We start from the raw sequence: 27,153 nt of genomic DNA on the forward strand, positions 1-27,153 counted from the left end.
GTATAGGAGAAGCGCCTCAATAAAATCTGGGAAATAAATGTTTTATTTCACTTGTGTGCCTCCGTTGATCAGCAGTATTAAAGTTCAATTTTCCTTAGGAGTACAATAAATATACCACATAATTTGTTAGTGACGTCACTGACAATAATAGTCTATATATGATTGGTGGGCTAAATTAAATTTTTAGTTAGCCTACTTGGCAATGCTTAATCTAGATTTATGAGATTGCCTGTGTATGGCCTATTTAAATGAATTTATGAATAAAAAAAATGGGTCAAACTCATGCAGTCGAAAACGTACATCTTCAGTTGTGCATCAGAATAATGAAGCTGTCCCAGTCTAGGATTATCTAATTAGTCTCAATTACAATCATTATTTAGATTTCTTTTATTAGTAAGGGCATCAAAAGTTTGCAGTTTACTAATATGTCTTGATAAGGAGACTCCAATTTAGTCTGGCTGAACGAAACGTTATAAGTGATTATCTGTAGGGTAGTGAAAGGGATTCATTTCAGTAACTAGTTTATTTCAAACCTATAGCCATGACTTTCACATTGAATTCATTATAGGAACAGTGAAAGCTTTCGGTTTTTCAAACGGGACCAGATGCGCTTTTACGCAGTCCGCCTCAGCCCGCTTTTTACGCACTGTGGATATTTGACTCCACAGTCCTCGGCACGATGTCAAACGTCAGAAAGCAGCATTATTCTATAGGAAGAGGCTGTGTGTCATTCATTTTGGGCTCTTGAGGGGGCCAGTTTGTTTCTCCCCGGGAAGACAAAATGACCAAGATGTTAACTCTTTCCGCTGAGTTTGCTTAGGCTCTCTCTCCCCATTCCTCGACAGATTCTGTTGATTTGGCAAAGAGGAAGTTATTGCTGCAGAGTTTTGATTAATATCGTTGCTGTTGGCGGATATCTTCATCAGGGACACATTAACACTGAAGAAGATGATGGCTTTGTCGTTTCTGTGCACACTGTGCATGGGATAAGTTTAGTCTGTCCTTCGCTGGGAACCGGATTTGTTTATCACTTCCAAGCATCACTGTGCAGCGCCAGCGCATCAAGTCGGAACAGAGTGGCAGTACTGGACCACCGGGAACCGGGTCCCGAACCCAGCTCAGGTGAGTTTCTGCACAAGGGCAGCTTTTCAACATAGATGCAGCGAAATACGCATCCTGTCTCTGGAGCATTGTTTTGTTTTGTTTTGTTTGTTTTTGTTTTTGACTAATTTGCCAATTAATGATGCACCTCTTTTAACATTTAATTGTACAGTACAGTCAAAGTCTTCATTTGCCAGATTGCTCACCTTATGGTCATTTATTTAACAGCCTTAGTTTTATGCACAAATTACAATAAAATCTTATTTATTCTGCATTTTAGGAATTGGTGTCAGTACACTGTTTCCAAGACAGTGTCCTGTCAGGTGCAGAATGGCACAGAAACCACAGTACAAAGAGTCCTACAGGGATGTCGATGGCCTGGACCCTGCTCTAAAGTCATCAGGTACCTTCAGAGCCTTCAGAAATGCCTTCTCTCACATCAGTCAGTCCTCCTTCCCAACATCCTTATTGCCTGTGATGCTGGTACTGCTTTGCTGCTTATCAAATCATGGAGATTCAAGAAGTTTAGCATTCAGACTAAGTAATATGACTCTGATCAGAGTGAATTTCATAAACATCTCCTCTTCTCATTCTGCTGCTTAGTGTTAAATCAAGGAAAAAATTTCCATATGCCAAAACATAATCACCTTTTCAAAACAAATGTTATACATAAACAGGACTAAATGTGCACACACAAGGGTGATATTAGTTTATAAATGTCCTTGTCATTGTTTTTGGGCTTTTGTAGTTACAGGACTGTGATCAGGCCATCCTTCAAGACTGCCTACAAACAGGTCACTGCACTGGAGTGGAGATGTTGCCCAGGGTTTGTGGGTGAAGAGTGTAGAGAAGGTGAGTTTCACATCTTCCCATTTGAGCTCTTAGGATGGATGAGGAGAATTGCAGAGAGCTTAATCTGCAAGCACTAAAATAAAGCCAGCGTGTTTTTGCCCCACCCCCATCTGTGTCGTTTTAGTAGCACCATGCAGCTTTACCCACATCAGTGCCTTTTTTATGTTTCGTGGTGTGTAGTCTGGTCGATTACATTATCATGCTCCTGTGCGGCATTGGCCTCTTTGATATGATTGTAAAGTTGTTTTGAATTGAAATCGAAAGCCTGTTTTTGATTAGATTTGAGAACACAGACTGCAGTAAAAGAGTTGAAAGAAATGCTGTGCTGCGCAGTTTTGTACCTTTATTTTTACAATTCTACATTCATGATCATTCTGTGCGTGGAAGGAGGCTGACGATCACAGTTTCATCTCTATATGGGTGAGATCAGATGTGCACACACACCCATAGGAGTCTGTTGAAAATGAACCGCACAGAGGCCGTCTCTCCAAATATCATCATGGTCATTAAAGTCAAAAGAATGAATGAAAAAGGTTTGGAGGAGCGTCCAGCAAAGCAGCTTGTAAAGTAGGAGCAGTCTGGGTTTTTGGTGATGGGCAGTTCTGCTCCTGGATACCACAGACCGCAGACTCTGAGCCCAGAACACACCAAAACTTTCACCCAGGGGCGAGACACCACAGCTAGTCTGGAGAAACAGAGTGAGGGTGGAAGAAGGTCTAATGTTGGGCTGTCTCAACACTGCTGTTTATATATATACTTTTATATATGTATCCACAGCTGACAACCACACTGACTGTTTTCACATATTGTATTTTAAACACATACATTTGCTGTCCTGTAAAAGGATGCTTGAGGTTTCACTGGCTTCGACATGGTTGTTTAAAATGCACAGCTATTTTAATTATGCAGCACATTCAGCAACTGATAGATTTTTTGGGGGGGAGTGGGCAATGTGGCAATTAGTGTGTCACTGAAAAACATTGGCATGGCCTGTCCAAAATTGTCCAAGATTAACAGTGACCTAAATGAGAGGGTTTTGCTCATAATTACCACACCTTGTTCCATTTTGCAGAATATTCATTGTTGCACTTGGATGGGCAAGATTTACCTCGAGTTAAGAAAACACACATTAATACTAATGGAATAAACACAGACATTATTACAAAGCCTTTGGAAACCATTATTTGCCCAGCTATGGGTATTATTCCACACAAAGATTAACACATAGCTATATCCACATGAGTCTGTAATGCCAGAGATTATGGTTCACTTGAGACTAAGTGGTTGCAGGAGTGTGAAGAAGTAATCTGGCTGTTTATTTAACGTTTGCTGAAATATATTTGCACAATTTGGCTATGCAGCACAAGGAAAATCACCTCCATATGGAGAGACAGGAAGCCAGGTTCGATGCAGTAAAGACACATTAAAGACAGAGGCTGATGTCACCACAGTCTGAGTTCACACTGTGGAGTGGAGCAAGAGCTGGCAGAGGTCAGTGTGTCGGGATTAGGAAAAGAGGATGCACAAGGACAAAGAGAAGAGAAGAGAAGAGAAGAGAAGAGAAGAGAAGAGAAGAGAAGAGAAGAGAAGAGAAGAGAAGAGAAGAGAAGAGAAGAGAAGTGTTTTGCTCCCTCAGGGCTCCAGCTGCTACAGTCTGCCCCAGCGGCAGCAGAGCAGAGCAGGTTCTGTGGGAAAGTGGCCCCACTGAGATTAATGAGCATGACACTGTTCCACCAGGTTTCTATAATATACGTGACCATGTTAAGATCAGGCTGCAGCTTAGAGACAATGGCTGTTATCATCAAGCATTTGCAGTGCCTTTTGATACAACACAAATTATTTATCGATGGATTTTGGTAGTGCCAGGGAAAAACTGATGAAGTTACTACAGCCTCTGTAAAAAATAATAACTAAAAAGTTATTTACATGAAGCTACTACCAGCAGTTGATTATCATGCCTTAACATAAGGACTGTCAACAGATATCCTGCCACTGGCATCGTGTGTTGGATTATTTCTTGGCTGGGCACGGTGATTTCCCAGTCTCCCCTTGTTGCCGGGTAACCTCAAGACATGACTGAGGACAAGTCCAGCTCCTCTCAAACCATATATAGGTTTACACTGAAATATTTGCTTGGATTAACATAAAGTAAAAGGATTTTAAAAAGTGATCATTGTAACTACTGGGGTGGAAAGGTGGATATAGAGTGGTCTACATGTGGGCGAAGTCACCACAGTCACACCATAGACTATAACTTGTAGATGGAGCCATCATGGCATCACCCATTCTTTTGTGGAGTGCCATTTTTAAGTGAGGATTTGCCATATTGGCTCTTTGGAACCAAAATGACTAGCGGGGCTGGCTGGAGCTGGGGGAGTATAAGGGACAGTGGGGGAGCTAATACTTTTAACACTTGCTCACTAACATAGTAAAATGATAAACTTCATCAAACATTTGCACAACAATATCATTTTACTGTCTTCTAACTTATTAACTACAACTCCAGTTTGCTGTCTGTCAGGAAAAAAATCTGTTGTCAGTGAACAGAAGCTTTGAAAGACAGATAACTGCAGTGTAAATCTATGTCTACAGGAACCAGGTCTTTTGCATTAGTTCCATTTTGGTCCTTGCCCCTTGTTACAACAACTGAGTTTCAGAAAGTCCACTTACTGAGTGGCAGCATTCAGCTTGATTGGTGTGAAAAGACACACGATAAAAATCACTGGGAAAAAGTTTTTGTGTATGATTGCTTGGAAATGCACTTGCTTGGTTTGTTGTGGTACCCAAAATGAACTCCACATGTTCATTTTGATATAATGCAAACATTCTTTTGTGCACAGTGAGCTAACAGTCGAATACTTTCGCAATCAGTAGCACCTACTACTGTTGGCTAGGACCTAAAATAAACAGTAGTATGTCCATATTTTATGTGTTTTGCGCATTCTTCACTTAGTTTATTTATATGGAAAAAGTACACTCAAATGTCAAGGCTTTTGTCTGCCTTCAGGCTTTGCTTTGTGTATTTCCTCAGTGTTGAAATGTAGGAAACCCGATCCATTCACATGTCATGGACCACTGGTTTTTTGGTAAGTTGTAAGGATGACCGTCAAGTCCAACTGCTTTTAATTTAGGCAGATAATCATTAGCAGCATATCTTGCCATGTTTTTTATGGTGGGAAAGTGACGTCAAGTGAGCACCTTCTGTAGTAACCTATGTCTAGTTCATGACTCGTGTCTTGTGTTTACAGACAGGCAAGAGGAGTTTTAATGTGGTCATTTTAACTTGGTCTTTTTAAAAATTATTGTACGTGTGTTGGCGACTTTAATGTCAACAGACTTTTGGCTTTTAGGTTTAAAGTTTTAAAAAAGGGTGATGCATCACATTTAAGAGCGTCTGAAGTTCTTCTGAAGTGAATTTTACCTGCAGATCTTACAAAAAGTTTTACTCTGGCATCACCCTGGAGAACACTTTCATTGCTTGAAGCTATGGGCAAGTTGTGTTGAATTCTCTGTGTTTGTGTGTGATGTTCAAGCATTTATCCTTGGGTCTTGAGCCAACTGTGTACATGCGCTCTGTGTAACAGGCTGCATGGGGCTTTGAGCCGCTGTATTATCAGAGGGGGAGACGAAAGCCTTAACCAATGAAGATGACATCACCTCTGGTTTTAGTTTGATGGGAATCTGGCTCCACTTCAGAGGCCTCTGAGGCCCTTGGAGATGTAGAGGACAGGGCACACGAAGAAAGCTGAAGTTTGGGGCTTAGTCTGTGTAAAATGAGGAGATGCTTGTTCCTCTCACCTCCACACACAATGTAGTTTCTGTTTTACACTTATACTCTTTTGGTGACATTATTGTTTCTCAAATAGAGCAGAAAGCCATTATTTGTGAAGGTGACTTCTGGTTTTGGTCTTCTGGGATCTGCTGATGCATATGTCACCACAGTCCACATTATATTGTTTGGTTTTGTGGTAGATTGGACTCAATTTTGTCACCAGATTAAGACCACTTTTTGAAGGTCTCTTTCTCAGATTCAACTGATTTTTTACTTGGTCCCGTCTTTGGCTCAAGCAGGAGGACTCTGGATTTTATTTCAAGACTGGACAAGACCCACAATTGCAGGGATTTCTCTGCCTGTGCATTGTCTGGTTTCTGGACAGGCATCATTACTGTGATTTGATGTGAAACTTCCTGCTTCAAATCAACCATTAACTTGATGATTTGAATTTTTTGGAGAAGAAGCTGTGTCTGTTTTGATTATTATCCCAAAGTATCTGTAATAATATATGACAACCTAAAACCAACCAGAACAACCAGAGTCCATCTGTGTGTGTAAATTCTGCACTACAACAGCTAGCAGGACGACTGCTCATGAGTTTAAGCAGCATATCAGCCTTATTTTTGTGTAGCTATCTGATGAACATGGATGCTTTAATGTCTGAGTATCTGGCCTTGGTCTCCCTGCCTTTGTCTTGGTCTGGTCTCTGTCTCCATACTCTGATCCTGGTCGTGACTTGGGTCCTGGATAAGGTGGTCTTGACGACATTGCTAATTTTAAACAAGATTTCTTAATTTTATTTATTTATTTATTTATTTTTACGTTTCTTCTGAACAACAGATGACCATAGTTACGAGTGTTTTAACATTTAACTTTGAAGTCTGCATACCTCTGAAGCATTTGTGAAAAAAGTGACTCTGCACTTTAAGTTGGTTAGGAAATTTGTCATTAAACATGCAATTACACTACATTACAGTCAGTTTTGGTTTATATAAGACTTCAGCACTCTCTTTGACACAGTCAGAATTCGCTTTTTGTTTGGTCTTTAACTTAATAACCTGAAATATCATAGAACTTGTGGCCAAGTCCCAAGGCTACACTGTTACTAAGTCTGATTTTTAATGTGTTCGCTAATGGAAAGTGGGTGTTTTCTGAGTACATTTCGTTGACACCCGACCCTGTCAATATTCTGACAGTCTGGTTTGTGCTGGCTGTGTACAGTGCATCTCAAGATTTACATTTTGCTTCAGCAGAGTTGTGCTAAACATGACGGCATGGAACACATTTGGGAGAAATTGTTCGTAATTTCCCCGCTGTTGGGCCCTGCCCCCACCCCTGTACCTATCTGCACACATGATCATATTAACAGTAGGGAGTGTGGGTACGGTCTGTGCAAGCGGGAGCCTAATCTAAAAAAAATGTGCCAGAACTTCCCCTGGTGAAGCGCGATGACAGCAGTAACCTTTGATCTCAAACAAAAGCTCAGGAAAAGAAGTTTAGTGAAGTTTAGTAGTGTGTGTGCTTGTACAGAAGGATATTTCACAGATGTTAATGATGCATTTCATTAAGAAGTGAAAAGGTGGCTAAATGCTTAGGAGGTCAGCAACGTGTTAATTTGTTTAAATGCAGCTTTGAAACAGTTCACTCGGCGTCACCTCTACAGCTGTTTGAGGGGGAAGTGTGTTAAGCCCCATTGTAGGAAGGATATCTATAAAGCAGCTATATTATATTTTCAACATTCCCCTTGAATTTGTCCCTTTATCCGTTTTATCATCACTCATCACCTCGTAGTCGCTTTTGCCCTTGCCTGTCATCGTTGGATTCTTTATCTTTTATATTTCTTGCCTCTTTCATCCATTTTTTATCTGACTTTTGTCATCCTTTAGATCTCCTGCTCTCATCTTCTTGGAGTAAAGTTATAAAACAGAGCGATATCCCATATGTGCTCCTCTGGACCCCAACCTCTACAGTGTGGGGATATGACTGATGTCTCTGTTATATCCCTGTTTGTGCTCAAATATAGGTCAGACAGTACCCTTTGACCTGCAGGGAGCTTTGGGATAACTCAGCTGTTCTTGCTGCTCCTGGTCGGATCTGCCTGATGGATGATGCTCTGTTTTCCACGGTTTTTCCTTTCTTTCATCAGCTTCTCATTGGGTATCCCTGTCTCTAAATGACATCTTTCCATTTGTAGGGCTGCCCTTCTGTCATCAAGTTCATACATCTGTTAATGCACAGATATGTAGGTGAAGTTCCTAAAAAGACTCCTAGAAATGTTGAGGGTTGAGAAAAACCATATGTCACAACTGATAATCTGCAAGTTTCTGCTATGTTTTGTTAAGTTGAATTATTACCACGAACCACTGAGGTTATGTGATCACTCCGTCCATCTGTCTATCAGCAGATTATGCAAATTTAAGGATAAGATATCACATCATGGGCGGAGGCTGATTTGTTTTCTTGACTTTTGGAGAAGGTCATGCTGTCTCAGATTTTACATTTTGGAGCTATCACTGTTTCTCACCACCCATATCCCTATTGGGTTTGACCAGAATGACCGAAATATACAGATAATGTTATTGTTGAACAATTTTATTAAGTTTCTAAATGTGTAAGTAATGTGATTTTAGATTACAGTGTGCTCCAAAGTTGAAAGAGCTTTCTAGAGGAAGCTGATTGTCCAAATATGTGTCTTAACTGTGGTATTTGCATTGTCCATTCACATGTTCCTGTACCATTTTACTATTGATTTATTTAGTAAGCGGATCTGCGGATAAACTTTTCATGTGGTGAAGACTGGTTTGAAACATCAGAAGCAAGTGAATCCCTCATCTTCTAACTGTGTATGCACGCATGATGGTGATGAGGGGTGACATCAAGAAAAAAAGTGAAGAACATAGAGTTCAATAACTCCTGCCTGTGTACAGTCTTTTTAATTTGAAAATCAAAGACTAGTCTTTAAAATTTTTCTCCTCTTTTCTTTTCTTAACATGTCTGTGAAGTTTGAGGTGTGGACCTGAGACTCTTCCTAAGATCTTGAAATCATTTACTCCTCTATTTCTTCATTCTGTATCGTGTCATGACAGAGCAACATCTCTCTCTGCCAAAGTGTGAGGGTGTGTATTCTTCTCGATCTGCCGTCTTCAAGTCCTGCTGAGAAATTCCCCATGGGTTTGGATGTTGTATGACATGTGTGGTCCCTTTGATTGGAAAGAAACATTTTTATTTGCCTTGGTGTCTGATCAGCACTAGTTGTGAGTTGAGCACAAAATACATAGCAAAACTAGCGTCTCCAGCAACAATATGAGCTCTGAGGAAAGTAAGAATGGTATACATAACAAAATGCCACATGTAAATCATACTATTTACTTTACATCCATGTCCATAATCTGTTATTATCCTTATGGCACAATCACAATATATTCACATGATTTGAAAAAAAGGATATTCTTCTTTTTTGTCTCACTCTTCTAGGTCTCCACCCATTAGGTTCCATTTCATGAGACACTGCTACAAAGTCATTTTATCACAAAATGTTGCCCTTATTTCAGCTGATCACACTGCAATCTCTCCTCAGCGAATTCGCCACACAACATCATCTCATAGCATGTCGATGACAGTATGTCTGTGCACCAGCAGGCCATCCATCTCTAATTGTGATTGGCTGTGCCGCAAACACTCTGCAGTGAAGCTTCGTGTGCTCAGTGAAGGCTGAAGGGCTGGACAGTGCAGTGTGATGATGGGATGAGTGGATGCATTCCTGGGAGCATGAGGAAATGACAGAGAAATTGCATTTATTCACAGTTTGGAAGAGATTCAGTTTTGTTATTGTATCACAGCTACACTTGTCAGTAGCAGGCACTTTTGTTGTTGAGGAATGTCATATTATCACAGAGCCATTTAGTCATTGGCCATAGCGCTTTCTGCATGAACATAATGGCACACATCAAATGTGATGGGAAATTACATTAATTACAAAGTATTTCTTTCTTGCAAAACCTCATTTTAAAGAAATGGTGTGTGGGCCCATCAGCTGGCAACATGGTGAAAAATGCTAAATGGTCCCAGCTGGGGACTACTAGGCATCTTGGTTTTCAAAAAATGCTTTTAGCTCTGCACACATCCTCCACCAGCCACCGCAGTCAAAGTCGAGTTTGATTAGTGAGTGACAGAGTTCGTGACAGTGCACATGTGTGTGTGTGGGTGTGCCTTCTGTGCCAGCTGTTCTTCTTGCCAGCAATAGCTGACCACTTGTTGGCTAAGGCTGACACACACAACAGGCTCCTGGGCTGCAGCCAGCTTTAGAGGCTGTCTGTGGCCTGCACACACACAGACACACACACACACACACACACACACACACACACACACACACAGACACAGACACACACACCACACACACAGACTGGGCACACAGCTGTCTGTGTGTCTTGGGGATGTGACAGTGACTTTTAAGATGGTCCAAGGAGATGTTTGAGTACATCATCTTTGTGTCCTTGTCCAGACAGAAAATGTATTTAGTTGCTCTGAAATTACTGTCCCAAGCTGTGAACGTCATGGTTTGTTTTGCGGTTGAGGTTTAGTGTGAGTGTGTGTATATGTAAAAAAAAAAAAAAAAGACAGTGATTTCTTTGATCAATATCCAGGTTTAATGTAGGAAATGTAGCTGTCTCAACAAACTATGCCCACAGTCTCACTCAGACTCTTGCCAAAGTATCCTGTGCTGTCTTGTGCTGTAGCTCATACAGTAATAGCAGGGATGATTCATTAAATTGGTTTGCCTTTTTATCATTTGCTAAGATGAAATATGCTCTTTGTTTTAGTTCATCTGATGTTTAAATGAGGATTTACTTTGAAGAATTGCAAATCTTATTTAGTCTCCTCATTTTCCCTGGAGGGATTTTGGCCTAAGCAGCCAGTCTGCTCCATTTTCATCGCCAGATTTAACAGTTGAGCATAAAAGATGTCAGTTTTGCTTCCGTCCAGTGTATTTATGGAATTGTAATCAATTTGCATGGTGGATTAATCAACAATCTGATATTTTTATTAATTGCATTTAATGTGGTGAAAGAATTGGTGTCTTTTTATGTCAGCCAGAGTATCCTTCACTTGCCTGTTTTTGTTTTGTTTTTTTTTGTTGCTTTTTTTTAAACTAATGTAACATATCATTGTAATAGATTAATAAAAAAAAAATCCTTATTCCAACATAATTTTCAATATATTTTCATGAATATCAGAGGAAAAGTGTCTAAAGTTTCATTCTCAATGTTGCAAATCCTTATTTTCACTTAGGAACAGAAAAAACGTCTCTACACTTCATGTTTATTTGGTTCTCCTAAAGACAACATGATTCTGAATTTTTTCCCATGAGCTGAGTACAATCCAAGAAAAATAACCCTGTCTTATGTTGCCATGGTGTAATTATGGATCCAAACAGACTCTACTGCTGTGGTCCCATTTTAAACATCAGCTCAAACACAGCGGAAGTTTGGTTTTCTAACCCGACATAATTAAATTCCAACTCCAGAAACAGATATCCCGCCCCCACCTTTTGAGAGAAAAAAAAAATCACTGTGTTTTGCACTGGTTCACATTTATGGTAGATTGATTCAGTTGTGGTTTTTCCTGTGGTGTCTGTTTATGACATAAATAGATATGCTGTACAAGAGATAATGATTGGACAGTTTATTCAATTGTGTAAAAAATGGACCCATCGCTTCTTTTTTAGGAACAGATGTTTCAACATGGACGAGGGAGGATTATGATTTTGTCTGTCAACAGATATTATCCATAAAAAAAGCTGATACATTACCAGTCGGGGACTATGAAACACTCAGTTGATCGATAAAATATTTGCTGTTTGATAATTGTTGATCAGTTAGTTTTAGTCATTCAAAAATATTTGTCCCTCCTTTTCTAAAGTGAGGATGCTCTACTTTTGTCCATAATTTGTTGTTGCAAAAAAAGTGTGTAAAGCTGAAAAGAAAATGTCAACACATCACCGCAAAACAACTCTGGGAATGTATTGCAGATTGATGTACTGTTTGCAACAGTGAGAGAGTGAGGGTGGAGTCTACTTTTGGACTGATGATGAATAACTGTGGAGGGGATGAAGGCATATCAACTCATCAGTCCTCTCTCACACTGTGAAGCCAATGATTGCCTTCAGTCTTGCTGTTTTGCTGTGTGGAGCTTTGATGCCGCTGGTGTAGTCACTGCAGAAACCTCAGTGCAGTCAGTCACAACAAACAGCTCATGTGGGGTCATTTTGGCCTCAGCAGTCGAGTCAAATGCTGAGGAATGTGTTTTGGGTCGAGCTGTTGATTGTTGTTTCCGTTTGTGGCTGCACTCCAGGATAACATTCAAGATGTTGAAACGAGGCTTTTAGAAACCACACCCACATAGTCAGATATACCACTGGACTCTATGTACATGATTGCAGACACACACAGACATGGTACAAGCATTTAGCCTGTCCTATTTCAGTGAAGCAGAAACCTCAGTGGCTGTCCCCAGAATCCAGTGTGCTGCGGTTGTAGATGATCATTTGGGCAGACCGGAGCTGTTTGGGTCATTTTTGTTGTTACGTTTAGTTATTTATGAGCACCAGTGTTCTTCGGTCTAGGTATCCCTGCTATGACCACAATGTGGGTGGGTCCCATATGTGGGACTGACAGCTGACATTCCAGACTTCTTATGAGCCATAGACCAGAGGAAGCCTCAGATTTAGACCAAATAGAGGGTTTTTCTATAAAATAGCGCAATTCTGTGTTTTGGGTTACAGCTTATGTAAAGGATCCCAAATTGCTGTACTGTACAGAATGTATAGGTATTTGCGGTTCAGTGAGACTGGCTTTAGTAGCTGAATGGTATAATTTGTGAGTAAAGAGGAAATGTCCAAAAAGGTCTTAACATAATAGAGAAAGTGATTGTCAAACAAGAATTTCAGAAAGGCACGTGCACATTTGTAAACATGTAGCAGGTGCCAAAATTATGGTGAGAAACCAGAGAAAACAAGCACAAATTGCATCTTTGTTCCCAGTTTTTAATGGAATAGTTCAACGTTTGTAAAATATACTGATTTTCCTTTAAGGAGTTTCATAAGAGGTTGAAAACTTCGAAAGATATATGCATATTGGCACCTCTAACTCTGGCAGTTAACATCTGTACAGAATCCAAATGATAAAGTGGCTTTCTAAAGGATTTCTCCCAGTGATAAATTGTGCCAATTGGTGGGTATTCTGTGCTTTTGTATATTTGGACTTGTAGTGTAGTGCAGTGTATGTAGGATTGATGTTTAACTTTAGGAGTTCTTTTGTTGAATTTTTTTTATTGTCTTTTTGTTACATTATGTGAAATCCATTCCTGTGTTTGACCACTCATCATCTATCTACTACTGAAATTGTCTGTTTTTTCCTCATCAACATTTTCAGGTATTGAAACTTGCTGTAGGTTTTTGAGTTTGTGTTTTACCAGGCTGTATAAAAACATGTATTTGTTTGCGTTTCCATGTGCAACTCACAGTAAATGGTGATGGTTTTTTGGTATCTGGAGGAGGATGTGTGTGTGGGCATACAGGCCATCAAGGGCAAGTGGGCAGACAGACAGAAAACATGCAGAGTCAGGAAGTTAAGCAGGTGTGCTGTGGACTTTTGTGTATGTGAATATATGGGCGTGCAAGGTTTTCATGAGAAGTTGAATAATATTTATTCTGTTAGTGAGTGACATGATTTAAGGAGGAATTCCTAATAAATTCTTAGGTCTGGTTTGATGGGCATTGTTCTTGTATATTTTGGCTTGATGTGCCGTGTGTGAGATACCACTGCCAGGATTAAAAAAGAAAGACGAAGAGAAGACACAGACAGAAAGGAAAAGACAGATGCTGAAGAAGCAAAGTGCTTGGTTTTCTTTAATCTGGAAACTAATCTCACTTTTGTCTCTGCCTTTTTCCTACAGAGTGTTTGAACTGCACAAGTTTTACTGACATGAACAGCAGAATTAATGCCATTGAATCAAAGGTAAAGTATAGCTTTGCTCTAATTTTGCGATTACTTGTAACTGTGTTTAAAAGCTGCTGGTCTTTTTCTAGATAAAGCTGTTAGAAAATGGACATTCCATGTCGTCAACAGTCACCAGTTCACCAGAGGGATCAACAGACAACGAGGTGGATGCACCCAAACCCACTCCCATTGGCCGCCCACACCCTGCCACCAGGTCTCAACACTTGATGAAAAAAATGTTTGAAAAACTTCAGAAATTTCTACTTTCTGAGCTGTGCATATTTTATTCGTGTCAGTATGAGTCAATTATTCCACAGTGGATATGAAAGAAAACATGTAACTTTTCATCACCTACATTTCGCCTGACTGTTTACTATACTGTTTGCTACAGAGAGAAGCAAACACATAGCATCATCAGATAAGTTTTGTTGTTTTTGGCCGGCGGTGGATCTTTTTGGCTGTAAAGATTAGAACGATAACACATGATTTGTTTGTCTGCTTTTAAATCTTTTTTTTATCATTTAATTTTATCAACTCCTCCTTGGGATACAGGAAGGATGATTTATGTAAGAACAATTCCCTGTCTTTTTAATTTAATTTAATTTTTTTTAAGCAGGAGGCAGAGGGCCTCCAGGGCCCATTGGACCTCCTGGGCTTCCTGGTTCTGATGGACCTCCAGGTCCAGCTGGAAGACCAGGCCTTCCTGGACCTGTTGGTAAAATACAAACAAGATATTCTTTTCTTATCACCAGAAGATGTTTGATGATAATTGTGACATTTAGAATCAGAATCAGAATCATATTTATTCACCAAGCATGTAAACACATACATTTAAGAGAGTCTTTATACGTATAAACTCTATTAACATATACAGTTAATGTATATACAGTTATTGTGCAGATTTTGTGCACATTATGGGAGGAGTATTAACTTCCATTAAAGTGACGCTCCGGGAAGAAGACAGTGATACTGACTAGTACTTATAGCTGAAAAATACTCTTGATTATTACACAACTGTTGCAAATGATCCTGTATTTGATGCACATTATGTATTTCCTTTGACCCTCAGGACCAAAGGGGGAAAGAGGTTTCCAGGAGAAGTAGGTCTTGCAGGCCCTCCTGTCCACCGGGTCCCCAGGGGCCCAGCTCGTCTCCCATCCGAATGAGAGGAGATGTTTTCCAAGTAGACAACCAAGGTAAGCAGAAAATTCCACTTCATATCCGCCCTTCAATCATGACTGAATTGCCCCAGATGAATCAGAAGTAGATCTGATACACAGGGTTGAATTCTGACCTTGAGTACAATTGTAAAATCATTCAAGCATTAACTTTGAATGGCTTGAATAGATGCCAAAGCCACAGGTCCATTTTCAGAATGAGTCATGCACTTCACCGGTTGCAAACATTCACATATCTCATGCATATGTTCATTCTGTTGACCTCCTGCAATCAGTTTGTCAAGCAGAATATGATCCATGGCCAAATGACTTTCTATGTATGGAAACCGCTTGGAAGAGGCACCAGGTGGGATACATTGTACCTGTTAACAAGAGATTAAGTAAGAATTGAGTGTCCTTAGCTTTTTTGCAAGGGCCTAAATTGGTGATGGAGAGCATTGTTTCTTTTTCAGGGAAAGGGCTGGCTTAAATTGAACTTAATTGTTTCAGTGTGCTTTGCTGCTGCTCAGCCACTGTTTACAGCAACCTCATTTAACACCACCAGCAACAAAGAAGTTGAATACCAGAGTAAAAACCATAATATTAACTCTGGGGCTTTTAAAATGACTTAATCAATCAGAAAATCGTACTGAAGCATTTTGTTTTATGTTAATAAGTTTAATATAGTGTAATTTTACTTCATTGCTAGTTCCCTGCATTTATCTGTAATTATAGGGGATCAAGGCTTTACTGTTTGCCTTCAGAACATGTGCATCTTAGAAATAATTAATGTCTGAAGTGCCGAAGAAAGAAGCCGTCACTGAAAACTTGCATTTATTCATTTTAATATCTGTTTTCACCACAGGGAGGCAGCAGAAGGCCACCATATAATCATTACCTCATGAGACTGCTGGCTGTGATTATGCTTTTGGCTTCGTCTGCCTTTCTGAGCCCGGGACTGTGTCTGTGGGTCTGGAACTATGCAGATTTGGGTCTGTGGGACCATGTTAGCTGAGGGGGGCCAACTGGCTGTAAATCAGGCCTAATTTGTTAGCTGTCAGCACAACAGTCTGCGTTTTGGGGAACAGGCCGCGGCCCAGAGCCAAGAATTGGGCTGGCTATGAACATGGGAGGTGATAGTCTGCCACTCATGTGGAGTTTCTTGGGGAGGCAGCCAGGCTCGGGGAGACTGTAACATTAGAAAATTAGTTCCAGAGGGAAATCTGCTCCTTCTAGACCCTTTCTGTGGACTGTAGCCATAATGTAACAGTGCTGTCTGAACACGGGGAAAGACTCTGAACATATGTTAAAGTGGTGAGGAAGTGGAAGTGTGGCGTGGATTCAAACAAAATTATACTCACCAGTTTACTTTAAGATATCCTACATGGTGAGGACAAGACATACGTCTCTTGCATGTTTTCTAGGGAAGATAGATCATTTAGTGCTCCATTACCAGGACTTCATTTAGATCAACCAGCTGTTCATGCCTGTCACTGTGACCCCAGACTGATTCCTGCTGTTGACTCCAGATGAAACTGTAGCCTGATTGCTGACCATTGATGTCATAACCTTTCTGTTTTGGTGAAAATATCTTTCCACCTCTGAGGTTTTAGCTTTCGAAGTCTGTGGTAGTGTAACTAAACACAACTTCAACCACAGACATTCAAGATCTAGAGTCAGATTCTGTCTCAGGGGTGACCACTTTTGATGAGATGCAACTCTAATTAAGTTCTGTTGGAATGTGAAAAAGTTATATACAAGAGACTGCACGGCAGCTAAAGGATTACCATTATTGTGAACACTTGCATTGTCATGAAGTAGAAGGACATTTTTTAATTTCCTATATTATAGTGTCTAGTCTAAGCTCACTAGTGGTGTCGCTGGAATTCAGAAAATATCAGAGCAGTTAGATACATTGAACCACATGATGTTTAATGTTTAATGTGGGATCTTGTATATCTTGTAGGCTAAACATGCAGTCTTGTACATTTACTGAATTCATATCACTACCTTCAGCTAGTGATGATCAGTGGAAGCATTCATAAAAATGTAACATATATGTGATTCTATTGACTCCAATAACAAATGTTTAAGGACATCATTATAACATTGATATTGCTAATCAGATGTTTTGGAGAAATATACCTAAAAACACCCATTATTATTTATGTATTTGTTTTTAATCCAACCGTACAGTGTTAATGAACTCTTTTACTGAATTTTAACCAAGCGTTTTGGTATTATTTTTCTCAGAGAACCCCATCCATGTCACTCTCCCATACAACAGGTTGTTTGTTGGCCCACCTGGTCCAAGAGGTCCTGTTGGCCCCTCAGGTACAAAATATATGCTCCATTTCATGGCCACACAATAGAGAAAACAGTATAAGGCTACAGCATGTCTGTAGTTCTAAGAAGAAGTACATTCATTGTATACTGAGTTATATATACTGAGTTTTGACCTCGTGGGTCCATGGTTACAAATGCAAGATTGTTAACATATTTTTACAGGGAATTTATCAGATGAAATCCAAAACTCTGTCATACATTAACCTCAAATTTCCTTCTGACATTTTGTGCAGTGATGAGGAAACTGTGTTATGCATTTTTAATTTTCAGTCAGTATCAACAAAGTTATGATAGAATGTGTTTGGCTTGTAAAAAGACATGCAAAAGCCACAGGAAAATATATACATGCGATTTTGTTGTGTCATGTAATGACTTACTTTGTGAGGAAAAAAAGAGGAGATGGGCATCCAAGAACTTGTGTTTATTCGCAATAAATCTGAGTCTCTGGAATGCACTGTACAATTTCTGAATTAAATTAAACTGTATAAAATTAAATTAGGATTTTCACAATAGCCAGATCAACTTGATATGTTTTTTAAATGACATCTCAGGACCTCAAGGACCAAGAGGACCTACAGGGATGCCCGGACTACCTGGACAAGACGTTAGTATCCGTCACTAAATGGTGGACATTTGAAACCTCAGCACGTCAATAGTGGCATCCCCACACATCTTCTTCTGTTTTCCTGACATTAGGGAAAAGACGGCCTCCAAGGCAAGCCTGGGGATTTGGGACCCAGAGGAGATCGAGGGGAAAGGGTGAGGCTGCTTTAAAAATTGTCCTCATTATTGGATTAGTGGGTTGGCTGAACATATTTGATTCTGATGAACTATCAAAATGCTTTTTGTTATACGTTTTGTAAATGGTCCTAGATGTCATGCGATCTTAAACACATTAAAGGTGAATAAGCTTTTCTTCAAAGACTTACCCCAAGCCGTGACTAATCCCCCTCTCTCGCTCTCGTCCAAGGCCAGACTTCTCTAATCAGGGCAGCCATGTCTGGTCCCGTCTGTAGTCAGCTCTCTAGTGGGCCACAGTCTTTAAACCTGATCCCCTTCCTCTGCTAGATGATTTAAGATTGAAAATCTGGTGCATGAGTGATAAAAGAAGACAAGCTGGTGATATGTATGTGTGTGCACTCTAATTATTTTTTCTTCTTCTAGGGTGATCCAGGTGTAACAGGCACACAGGGCCCACCTGTGAGTATGGTGTTAATTTAAAGACACATGAACATAGGGCAGAGGTGACTCATTCGTTCTGTTTCAACAGGGACCACCAGGGCCAAAAGGTGAACCAGGAGAGGGTTTGAGTGAGGTAAGAGTCCATGTCTTTTCTACTGAGTACATTATAAAAATATTCCTGAATAAATGTCATGGTGCTGTTCAGGGCGAGGCCGTGCAGCAGCTCAGGGAGGCATTGAAAATCCTAGCTGAGAGGGTCCTGATCCTGGAGCACATGATCGGCGTTCATGGTGAGGAAGAAAGATATTTAGGCTGAAGAATCATTATCATAAGGCATATTGAAATATGTGTAGTTGTTGGGTTTTTTTTGTCATTATCTCCACTTTTTGTCTTTTTTTTTTCATAGAAACTCTGAAGGATCTGGATTTGGTAGTATTTCAGACCCCCTGTCCTTCTCAACCATTAAGACCAAGCGTCTTCAACCTGTCCAAACCGTCACCAAACTCAAACACTAGGGGAGAGACAAAGACGAACTCCTCTTTAAGAAAAGGGTCTAATTTTGTATATGTGTTTAAGATAGCAAAGGATGAATTTATTGCAAATAAGATTAAGTAGACGTACAATTTTTAAGAATTGTTCATGCTGTATTTTTTCTCTCACTTTTATTATTAGAACTTATTTGCGTAATTATCATTTTTTAAATGATGCTCTTGCAGACATGAGAGTTGAACATTTCATCCACATAAAAGCTTTGTAGGCTTCTTTTCACCCTGCTGCCGCATGATCCTACTGTACATAACCTTAACAGCACTTACAAGGTTTGTACTATGAAATATAATCTCATAAAGCATTTTTGGGGTTTTGGCATCTTTCTTGGCTCGATAAAAGACTGCCTACAAAACACATCAGGTTCTTTGGCTGATGTTGCAAAGCTCTGTAGGCCACATGTGAGTTCCCAAGAGCTGGACCCAAAACACTCTATTTAGTGTCAAACTCATTCCTGGAACGACCTTGCGGTTCATCTCATGTCAGCCTGTCAAGCATATTTCTTCCTTTCTCTTTTCTCTGTCTCTCCCTCTCTGTGCTCTCCCTTGTTAAACTGAGGTAAGACATGACAAACTGCCAAGAGTATCTGCTTAAAATACGTAAGGTGAAATGAATAGCATCTGGAGAGTGCATATCTGGAAAACAAAGGAAAAGATGCTGAATCATTTGAGCTTTGGCCTGGCTCGTGCAGATGTGTTCAAGCCCACTGCACCTTATGTGAGCAGAACACCAAACCTGACAGGATTAAACTGACCTCTTCATAACTGCCTGTGAGAATTGCATTAAAACTATTATGATTGTTGTATAATAAGTCTCTGAGAGACCCATCTGTTTATCTCTGAATAAAGTTTTGACCTTGTCTGGTACAATCTTTGTTCTCTCTGTTCATGTGTAAATCATAAAAAGAGATGGACTTGTGCGTCTGTTGTTTAGTCTTTAGTCACAGAAGGTTGAGTCTAATGATGTATCTTTTAGCTGTAATAGGGTCAGGACTTCAATCGAAAAAACAGTCATTTAACTGATTCTTTGTGTCTCCTGCATGTTTCATTATCTTTTATACTAAACCTTGTTCAAGTTGTGCTGCTTTGTTGCTGTTCCAGTTACAAGACATTGTACCAAGCAGATATTTATCGGTGTTGATTATTGAAGTAAGATTAAAGTACACAACAACAAAGGGATTCATTTTGTCGAGTCGCCACTTTATTGCATGTAATTACATTTGCACATACTGTACACCACTGTTTCACAGCATGTCAAGACTATTTACAGGCAGAAGCTTTGCCTGCAGCTCCTCCCTTCTTTTCTTCCTCCTCTTTCATCCTCTTTTTTCTTCTTCTTTTTCTTCTTGTTCTCCTTTCACTCCTGCTCTTTGTCCTCCCTGAGGGTGATACACATAACACAAATTCTTGTAGTCAGGTTACCGACGACATCCAGTGGAAAGTTTGTGAACATCTGATCTACCTGTAGATAAACAAAATAGAGTAATATGGCACTACTTTAAAAAAAAACAAAAACACTGCAGCTCTTCAGACAAGGGGAGCTGCCAGGTTGGCAAAGAGGGATCACACACATTATTACATATACAGACAAAAACAAGGCTGGCTTTTGCCATTCAATTAGCTCATCAGAACAGAGAGATAAGAACGGTTATGTACTATTGTCATATATTCCACTCTAGCCTCTATGCATCCTTTCATCTGTGCTATGCCTGCCTGTTTCTGTCTCTCTCCTGATGCCCCCTCCCTCTGTCTGTCTCTCTCCCTTCTTGTTTTTCCTGTCTACTGAACAGAGACATGTTGATATGAGGCCCGCTTGCATGGCCACAAGGGAACAAGTCTCTGGTGCTTTTGATCAGCTGCAAGATCAGACATGTCCACCGCTCCCCCGTGTACACTCCAGTGACTGATCATGCAGTATAATGGGCAGGCACAGACAACCAAAGATGCACACCCACACATGTTCCCTCAGTAGATCATACAGGCATAGGCACACATCCATGCAAAAACACACACACACACACCCTTCTATCTCACTCATTGGAAAGGGCCTGTGGTCCATGTGTTGGCTCTGCTCACAGTGGGGTGGCTTGTTTGTTGGACACAAGGGAGCAAGAAAGAGATGGTGGTGGTGATTTCCCCTTTCTTGCCCTTTTGGCCTTTGACAGTAAGATGGATGATTGCAATCACAGGAGCCATCAGTGAGACAGAGTGGAGGTCTATGGGGCAGTGAGACACAGCCATGGGAAACCAGCCGTCAGATTACTGCACCACGCTGCCATGGGAACACTGTGCTGTTTATTTGTCGAGGGGTTTGTTGTTTCATATGCATTTTCTTCTCTCTTCCCCCCTGTGCTGCCTTTTGATGTACAGAACATGAAAGCTTCCTCATAAAATGTCTGTGTAGGCTCTGTGAGAGAAGGTCAGAGAAGGAGAGCGTTTATGTTTCACAACATAGTAAGCCTACTGTAAATCTATATGTCTCTTCAAACCAGTACAAATGTGACAGATTTCATAGCGATTATACTGGTCTCTTTGATCCCTTGAGAGAATGAGAGACAGACTTTTCACTCCCCAGTCAACGGATGTTTTTAAGAGAAACATCTGTTGCTGTACAAATGAGATTACTGTGTCTCTAGCCAGAGGCCAAGTAGGTTATGAATGGCACTGTTACTGACGAGGGGGTCTGGAGGAGCGCTGAGAAGAATCTTTGTAATAGCCAGAGCTGCTAGTTAAAGGGTTTAAATCAAATTAAATTGCCTCATATTCTGGGTATTTATCAAAGCTCACCTTCAGCTGTTCAACAGTATCGCCACTGCTTTTACCTTTGTCTTACTATCTCATGTTGATATAAGAAATATTTCACCTTGTTGCCAAGCAACAACTCACCTCAGCCTCTGTAAACTTGTCAGCCTGTGACACAAGGTGATATTTCATCCTACAGGAGAAGAGCAGGAGAGAAGAATTGCAGTTTCCATCCCTTTGATTTGAAATTAACTCTGATCTGTATTACACTGGCTGATATGTTCATAATATATATGCTGGAACTTTGTTAATGATTTATGTTTTCATACTTTATAATACTTATCCATATTTATCTGTGTGATAAATTACAGTGTGAAGGATTGCATGCCATAGAGTCATCTTTGATGAATCTACACAGGCTGAAGAAAATCACACTCACTCCTCCCCCTTATGGATTCCAGTTACTTCTGGGTCAAAGATGTGAAGAAGTTGTAAATTGTTTCTTCTGTGTCAGCTCCTGACAAAATACAGGTAAACTGTGAGTTAGAAAAGTTTGTGTGTGCAAACATGTCACATATTGTACTCACTCACAGTTTCAAATTATGCTTTGTAGTATGTTAATACTGGCCCTCTGTCTTTTTGTATCAGCAAAAATATCATACTGTATCATGCTGTTTAAAATAGAAAGAATAGAACCAAAACAATGAAGCTTAAAGCTTTGAGATGAAAATAATGAATACTCAAGACAGTAACACCCACACATCATCCATACCTTCAAATTTAAATCAAAGACCCTGTCTTACACTATTAGAAAAAGTGACTTTTGCTGAATTGACATGGTTTCATCCTTGGCACAGGCCCCAGATCTTCCTCCAACATTCATGAATATCAGTGTCCATTAATTTTCTGCATGAATTCACTAACAAATAACACACAGCTTAAAAGTAATGGAACAGTACCTTAACAAATGCTCTGATTATAATTACAATTTTAATTTCCCTTTATGAATTTAACTACGTGGGTAGAGCATCCACATGCATCATATTTTTTTCAACACTGCCTGTAAAAAATTAACATCTTAAGCTGCTTAAGCATCTGCTTCAACTGTGGATGGCATGAGTTTCCCTTGAGTTATGCATTCAGGTCAAAGTCTAAAAAAGAAACAACACACACAGTATCAACCTAACTTTTTTAAACTCTTAGATCTGTCTCTGTTCAACCATCCTAACAGTACAGGGCCTCCTCGTTCATTCCTTTTGACCTTTTTAGGAATCTCTAATAAATGTCAAAACTGTGTGACAAAAGGCAGAGACATAGACATAAACTAGTGAATATGTTGAATCAAGAAACTGAATAAAGAAACATGGCTATTTACAAAAAGAGCTGTGTGAAGGTTAGCTGCATCATTTATGTGGGAAATACTGGAAAAGGACATTGCATCAAAAAACCTGAGACTGGTTAAAATTGTTTTTGAAGAAATGGTCAATTATTACATTGTAATTGATTTGCCCTTTCCATTATATTATACTGAATCATAATGATAAGTTATATGATCATCATTGTTTTAAAACTGTTTTTGCAATTATTTAGTGAATAAGGACAACAAATATGCTGCAAATCCTCCTATCACCATTTGAATCTAGCAGTCTTCTTTGTGAGCAGGTGACTTGATAAGACATAAGATCAGGTGCACCTTCCCTTTATGTACATCTAGGTTAACAGTCCAGCACTTGCTAAATGGACAATAGAAGCTGTGTATTGAAAAGATGGGGTCCATCCTTCAAAGGACGAGTTAAAGTTTCACAAAAGACATGCCATACAAGCCTTAGGAAGATATTGCTGTGTTTGAAGGCATAAAGAGTAAATATGGGTTTGCTTTTTGTGTAGTATCATTGCAGTCACTAGATATGTGCAGAATTCCCTGTTGTAGATTAATGGGATTATGACAAGGGATGAGGGTTCTGGCTGTTCTGGCCCGTCTGAGAGCATTATTGCTGATAGACGTCAGCGGTTTCAACAGCTGCTGAGGCATCAGCTCATTATATGGAGCAACATTATTCGCCGCCCCTGTGCCTAAGGAAATGTCTAATTTGACAGTATAAAGTGTTAATTCTGTGTCGCGGCACTAACAGAGGTGTAAATTTAAATGATCCACATCCCAACTTCTCACATTACTCCTGAAGCTTTTTCGAAACAGTTACACATGAACCCTCTATTTCTATTCCCCTGTAGTTTTTTCAGTAAAATGAGCATGGAGTAAAAACTATCAACGCCAAATGAAACACTGCAATGTTAGCAAAGCTGCCTTTCTCAAAGAGGAAAGACCATCGCTGGAAATACAAAAAACTAGGTCTAACAGCAGCTTTAGGTCATTCACTTTGACCTCTAGAAAGGTGTTCAATTAGCTGTCATGTCTGTTCTGCAGATGCTCACCAAAGCCTTGAAACCCTGTTTGAGGGATTGGTTTGCCTGCTTAGACATGATCATCTCATATTTATACCCTTAGGCTAATAAGCAGGGATGCTGATTAAAATGATTTAGTGCAAACCCCTCAGGTACACAAGTAAAAAACATATAACAGGCAGGTATTCATGCATTTTCGGAAAGTGGATCTCTTATCACCTCTTTGAATCAGACTTGTATACAGGTTTGTACAAACAACCCCTGTAAACAGTCTACATTAGCTACACCCAAATAAATTCAATGCCAGCTTTTTGGTGTTTTAACAGTGTCACTGGTAATACAGTATTATTTATGGCACTGTTTTACAACATCAACCATTATTACACAGCTGAAGGTGTAGTGTTGCACCTAACCAGGCCTTTGAAAAATTCACAATATCATTTAATAACATAATGAAACCGCAAAGTTTGATATTTGCCAACTTTTAATGTTTTAAAAATAAAATTAACGTGACAAATTCTTTAAAGGGAGCTTTAAAACACTAGAATTATCAACATTAAACGTATGTGTAAGAATCAATTCTGAATAAAAAAAAATAAAATTACTCTCGATGAAAATCTAGTTTAGTAAATACTTCATATATACTACTGGTAATTTAATAGATTCATACATTAAATAAATTACAGTTGAAATGATCTTGTCTTCATCTTTCATTTTTGGAGTGTTAATCCTCAATAGTTTTTGCGCATAATGGAATGTTATGAGTCAAACCATCGTGCCAGATCATTCACCGCGTTGCTTTGCCCCTGGTCTTCTTCACCGCCCTGCAGACTGTACAGTAGTGCTCAGCCCAGAAGGAAGGCTGGTGTACACTGTAGCTCCCCCTCCAGTCCAGGTGCCGCTTCAGCTGAATCGGGTTGCGCTTCAGCATCAGCAGGTACCGGCCAAAGCTCGAACAGTTGGAAAATCGTCTACGTGGATAAAGGCCTGGGGGGGGCAAGAAGCGCTCATAATTTTGCCTGGACGGACCCAGGACCACCGGCACAGCACCTGCCAGCACCGCGTTCCACAGCTTTTCAGTGATGTAGTCTGTGTGCGGAGAGTTCTCCAGCGCAAGGTAGAACTGGTACCGGCTGACCAGCCGCACAACGTTGCCACTGCCCGCCGGTAACGGGCGACCCGCGCGCCCAAACACGTCCACCTGAAGGTACCGGCGGAGCTGGTAGTAGAAGGCCACCCGCGCTTGGGACTCCGACCAGTTACTGATGACCCAGGCCACAAGGCGGGGCCGGAGGAGAGAGCGCGAGAGTACGTGGAGAGGGCGCGCGTAGCGGTTCTGGAGACCCTTGGCTCTGCGTCCACGTGGAATCAGATATCCGTACGGCAGGAAAATGTCAGAGTCTGTCCGGTAGGTCATTGTAAGGTTGAAAACGCCCTCGAAACGCCACAGACCCGGTGTGTGCGCGGGTGACTCGTAGTTCATCCATACCCATTTTTGCGCACGTGGCCGCGGTTCTGGGGCAGTTCGGCGGCGCCGGTGGCAATCTCCCGGTGGTGGATGATCACGGCGTCCGCCTGGGGGTAGTCGAGGTGACTGTCGGTAAGCGTACATCCCTCGATACCGTAGAGCCCCCCACAGTGCGGAAGTTTCCGGTACTGGCCGAACGGGTGCATCCATATCAGGAGCGTCACCTCACTGTTGTCATCAGACACGGAAACCAGCGGTTCAAGACTGAAGGGGTCCGGTAGGTAGAGCAGACAGACTCCCAGAAGTAAAACAAACCCGACGGTTGCCACACACACAGAGGAACATGTTCTCTTTACGACAAGCACACTGCATTTCTCCAGCTGAGACAAGCCTGCTCTGTGAGTTGTTTGTGATTACAGGACGAACCGGTGTGTTCCAACGAGTCCCAAAGCCCATCGACGCATTTCAGCCAGCACTTCCCCTCAGTTAAAGTCGTGCAGCAGCTCTCCTCATATCACAATCAGTTTGTTCCCTTTGTTCACAAAGTGCTGCACCTATTTGATAACATTTTCACACAGGAAAAATAAGGACGAAATAAATCCTGGCCTCCATTGCAGCCTGCTGACACACCCAAATGTTCCACTGTACGAGTCAAGTTGGACTCCAGATTAGATAAGAAAGGCAGATAAACAGGTAATAGATCTACAGGGCACATAAAAGCATAGACTAGTCCAGCATGCGTAATGATGCCTGTCCTTGTGGTGGTGGTAATTTACACCGTCTTCTTGGTCAAAACAGAGGAAAAAAAGTGCATGCTCTAGTTTGTATGCCCAAACATTTTGACGTGGCAGCGTTGGTCTGGGTTCCTGTTACCGGTGAATGGGGCTTTTGTGAGGCCTGCGGGCTGTAGGATGGCCTCCAAGGCTCGTTTTAGGTTGGGTAAACACCATCGGCCCGTGTACGTGTCTTTTTAGAAACAACATAGGTCATTTTATAAGATTTTTTTTTTTTTTTTGGAAATTATTACCCCTCATATTGAAGAAAAAGGCCAGAGGTCAAATTATCCTAAGAAGAAAATAGAAATTGCAATGATGCTGGAACTCAAATGATGGCAAAAAATTATCTTCCAGAGGAAAAAACAAAAATACTCTAATCTTAATTTAACCCAAACTACTCTCAACAAAATAATCTGCAAGGGCCCTCTGAAATCTAATTTCTCCAAATAACGACACTCAGTTTATTGACCACTAGGTGTCTCCCTACACAAGCACAAAGCTACCGTGTCAAGTTGCCTGTGCCGCTCAACCAAGTGGCGTTGGGATTCATCTCAAGACATGCATCTTTAATTTTACCAATGAATAAACATTTCAGATTGAAATTAGGCATGCAGCAGCAACGCTTTGAAAAGGTTTGTTTGGAATGTTTTATTTATTAATTGTGACCCAGCACTGCAATACCCTCTAACTGAAAATCTAAATGTGTGATTCTTTTTTTTTTTTTTTTTTTACATTTAACTTCTATAAACACAATGTGGAAAAAAAAACATGCCCTCACATATTGACTCTGTGTTTAAAGGATCACG

The 27,153-nt window shown here is 40.5% G+C and overlaps 2 protein-coding genes across 2 annotated transcripts; one reads left to right on the top strand and one right to left on the bottom strand.

Annotated features, from left to right (window-relative positions):
• The first annotated feature begins 467 nt into the window (after positions 1 to 467).
• On the top strand, positions 468 to 19,825 carry LOC115430992 (collagen alpha-1(XXVI) chain-like). The gene is given in 19 exon segments (XM_030151215.1): positions 468 to 982; positions 985 to 1,029; positions 1,032 to 1,122; positions 1,382 to 1,504; positions 1,850 to 1,953; positions 13,685 to 13,746; positions 13,818 to 13,927; positions 14,328 to 14,443; positions 14,798 to 14,815; positions 14,818 to 14,847; positions 14,850 to 14,924; positions 17,139 to 17,219; positions 17,783 to 17,835; positions 17,928 to 17,990; positions 18,396 to 18,431; positions 18,502 to 18,546; positions 18,619 to 18,697; positions 18,813 to 18,901; positions 18,904 to 19,825. Coding segments are annotated over 19 exon segments (1,308 nt in total). The 5' UTR covers positions 468 to 948; the 3' UTR covers positions 18,958 to 19,825.
• A 2,295-nt stretch (positions 19,826 to 22,120) lies between these two features.
• Positions 22,121 to 26,437, bottom strand: LOC115431962 (alpha-(1,3)-fucosyltransferase 4-like). Its single transcript, XM_030152698.1, is given in 3 exon segments — positions 22,121 to 22,217; positions 24,895 to 25,618; positions 25,621 to 26,437. Coding segments are annotated over 3 exon segments (888 nt in total). The 5' UTR covers positions 25,778 to 26,437; the 3' UTR covers positions 22,121 to 22,210.
• Positions 26,438 to 27,153: the final 716 nt, after the last annotated feature.

This window comes from Sphaeramia orbicularis, chromosome 13, assembly GCF_902148855.1.
Source record: "Sphaeramia orbicularis chromosome 13, fSphaOr1.1, whole genome shotgun sequence".
Lineage (NCBI taxonomy): Eukaryota > Metazoa > Chordata > Actinopteri > Kurtiformes > Apogonidae > Sphaeramia > Sphaeramia orbicularis.